General features: G+C 33.5%; 1 protein-coding gene across 1 annotated transcript in view; it reads left to right on the top strand.

The window, feature by feature from the left end:
- Positions 1-2,950, top strand: part of N4BP2 (NEDD4 binding protein 2) — a 63,535-nt gene that overhangs the window by 11,729 nt on the left and 48,856 nt on the right. Inside the window, exon 4 of the mRNA XM_012644475.1 lies at positions 901-977. Within this exon, the coding sequence (XP_012499929.1) occupies positions 901-977 (77 nt within the window). The remainder of the gene's footprint in view (positions 1-900; positions 978-2,950) is intronic.

Here is a 2,950-nt window from a genome sequence, read left to right as displayed (position 1 = left end):
CTAGTGCTTCTCCCTTTACCTGGAATATGCCTACTCCTCTATGTTTACTTGTTCTTTTTTGCCCAGCTTTGACATCACTGCTTTCAAGAAGTTAGCCATCATTAACTTATTGAAAAGCTGAATTAGGTACTCAATTATCCTTGAGCAGGAGAGAGGGGAGTGCACAAGCATAGGGCTTGGCTGTTAGATTATAGCAAAATTAGAGCTCTAAAAAATGTAATGAGATATTATTTAAAATAGTTTTAAAATTATAAAAGGCATGCATATATATGATAAATATTCAAAGAATGCCAAAAGTTGTTCTCCCTAGAGGTAGATGCTTTTTTCTTTTAAGAGGTAGATATTTTTAATAGTATTTTTGAGAATCCAGAAGTTTTCTATGTGTGTACCAATGTGTAAATAATCCTTTTTACTTAAGTGAAAATTCTTCTTTATCTTAACAATTTATTTTAAGGACATTTCTCATTAACATATATAGAATTTAAAAAAAACTACTGTATAATATTATCATCTTGTGATTTTACCTTCATCTATTCAGCCAATTCTATATTAATAGTCACTGAGTTATTTACATTCTTTTGCTTACAAATAATGGTGAACTGCATATCCTGACATATATGTGTATTTTTCCACTCTTACATAAGTATTTATCAGTAGCATAAATTTCTGGAAGTTAACTGCTGGGTCAAAGAGTATTTTGTATATTTTGCTAGTTTAGTGTATCCATATAGATTAGAGATAATCTTTTAGGTTCTTTAACTTTTAACATGCTGTGAGTTTGGTGTCTCCCCCTCTAGATGCTAAAAATAAAAAAAAAAAAACAACATGCTGTGAGTTTGGAAACAAATTTAATTTCATGGAATAATTGTTTTAAAATGTTTTTGTCTCTTTTGTATGTAGTCTCAAAAACATAAATATAAAGTCCTTTTCCGGGAACCGGACACATGGTGGAAATTCAAACCAAAGGAACTTGCAAGGTAAAACTTGGAGGGTATCTGACAAGCTTTTTATTTCATGACAGTTACGGAAAGTCATCTAGATTTTTTTCCTCTTGTAAATGAAGAATGAATTGGTTAGATTGCAACTTTGCCACTTAAAAATTGATAACAAATTTTGTATTGCTTATGGGTCTTTTTTTTTTTTTTTAAGAGACAGGGTCTTTCTCTGTCACCCAGTTTGGAGTGCAATGGCCCCATCATAGCTCACTGTAACCTTGAATTCCTGGACTCAAGCGATCCTCCAGCCCAGCCTCCTGGGTAGCTGGGACTACAGGTGTACACCACCATGACCGGTTAATTTTTTAATTTTTTGTAGAGGTGAGGTCTCGCTATGTTGCCCAGGCTGGTGTTGAACTCCTGGGCTCAAGCAATCTTGTTACCTTGTCCTTCTAAAGTGGTGGGATTACAGAAGTGAGCCTCTGTGCCTGGCCTCAATTGTCTTATATGCTCAGTACTTTATTACCTTTAATAACATGTTAATATCTGAAACTAGAACAGATGCTAGGATTTGGCACACCTGACCCACCTGTACTGGGAAGGGCAAATTGTTGGGTCTGCCTAATGACTTAGAATACTGGAAGGTAGTAAGGAGGTAGAGATAGAAAAAATAGCAAATAATTAGCTTTCTAGGTATTTTGGTCTCCCCCTACTTCCCCTCAAAGCTGTACTTTTTTCTTTATTTGGTTGCTTGACTTGAGTAAAAATGTTACTAGGGCGTGGACATACAATGAGTTTTGCTTTGTGCTCTGTGTTTCCTTAGAGATAGCCCTAACTTAATTTTGGTCAAGCTATTTTTTTCTTGGTAATTTTAACTAATTTCAGTACTAACTAAAGGACAACCTAATTTTAGTATATTTCCAATGTTGTGTGATCATCACCACTGTCTAATTCCAGAATGTTTCCATCCCTTCATAAAGAAACCCCTTATCTGCTAGCAGTTACTCCCTCTTCTCCCTCCTCTTGGCAGCTACTGATCTGTTTTCTGTATCTGTGGATTTTTCTATTGTGGACATTGCATATAAGTGGAACATATAATTTATGGTCTTTTGTGTCTGGCATCTTTTCACTTAATGTTTTTAAGGTTCATCCATGTTATAGCATGTATCACTACTTGATCTCTTTTTTTTTCCGTTTGATACATTAGTGGATTGAATTTTCTAATATTCCTTTTAGGATTTTTGCATCTGTATAAATGAGTGGATTGACCTACAGTTTCCTCTTCCTTGATATGCCTTGCCCGACTTTGGTATCATAGTTTTAGGTTCATAAAATTGGGAAGTATCTCCTCATTTTCTCTTTTCTAAGTTTATCTAAGTTTGAATGTTTGTTAGAATTTATGTACAAAATTCTCTGAGAATGAATGTTCAGTTGGAATTTTTCCATTACACCAAAGTTTTTAAGTTTATTAAGACTTCATTGAAATAATTATGGTAGTCTCTTACTGTTTACATCTCTGCTGTGTTAGCAGTTAAGTTCCCCCTTTCAATCTTAATATATTTACATTATCTTCCTTCTTTTTTCCTTGATTATTCTCACCGGAGATCAGATTTTTTTTTATTAGCCTTTTCTAATAAACAACTCTTGGCCTGATTGATCGCCATTGTAAGTTTGTTTTATGTTTATGTGTAATTCATTTCTGCTTCTCTTTATTGTAACTTTCTGCTGTTTAAAAATATCTATTTTTCTTTTTTTATTGTCATTTTTTTAAACTACCTGAAGGTTTAGGTCATTTTCTAATATGAGCATTTGATCTAAAATTTCCCTATGTATTACTCCAGCTGCTCCCAGAATTTTAATGTATAGTACATTCTTTTTGTTATTACTTAGTTATTTTCTAATTTGCATTATTATTAATTTTATTCTTTAACTCTTGGGTTAATTTAGAACTGTATTTTTCAATTTCTAAACAGGTGAATGGGCCGGGCGCGGTGGCTCACGCCTGTAATCCTAGC

The sequence above is a fragment of the Propithecus coquereli genome, unplaced genomic scaffold (genome assembly GCF_000956105.1).
Source record: "Propithecus coquereli isolate 6110/MARCELLA unplaced genomic scaffold, Pcoq_1.0 Scaffold213, whole genome shotgun sequence".
In the NCBI taxonomy this organism is placed as follows: domain Eukaryota; kingdom Metazoa; phylum Chordata; class Mammalia; order Primates; family Indriidae; genus Propithecus; species Propithecus coquereli.
The sequence above is the reverse complement of the archived record's forward strand: the minus strand, read 5'-3'. Positions and strand labels throughout refer to the sequence as shown.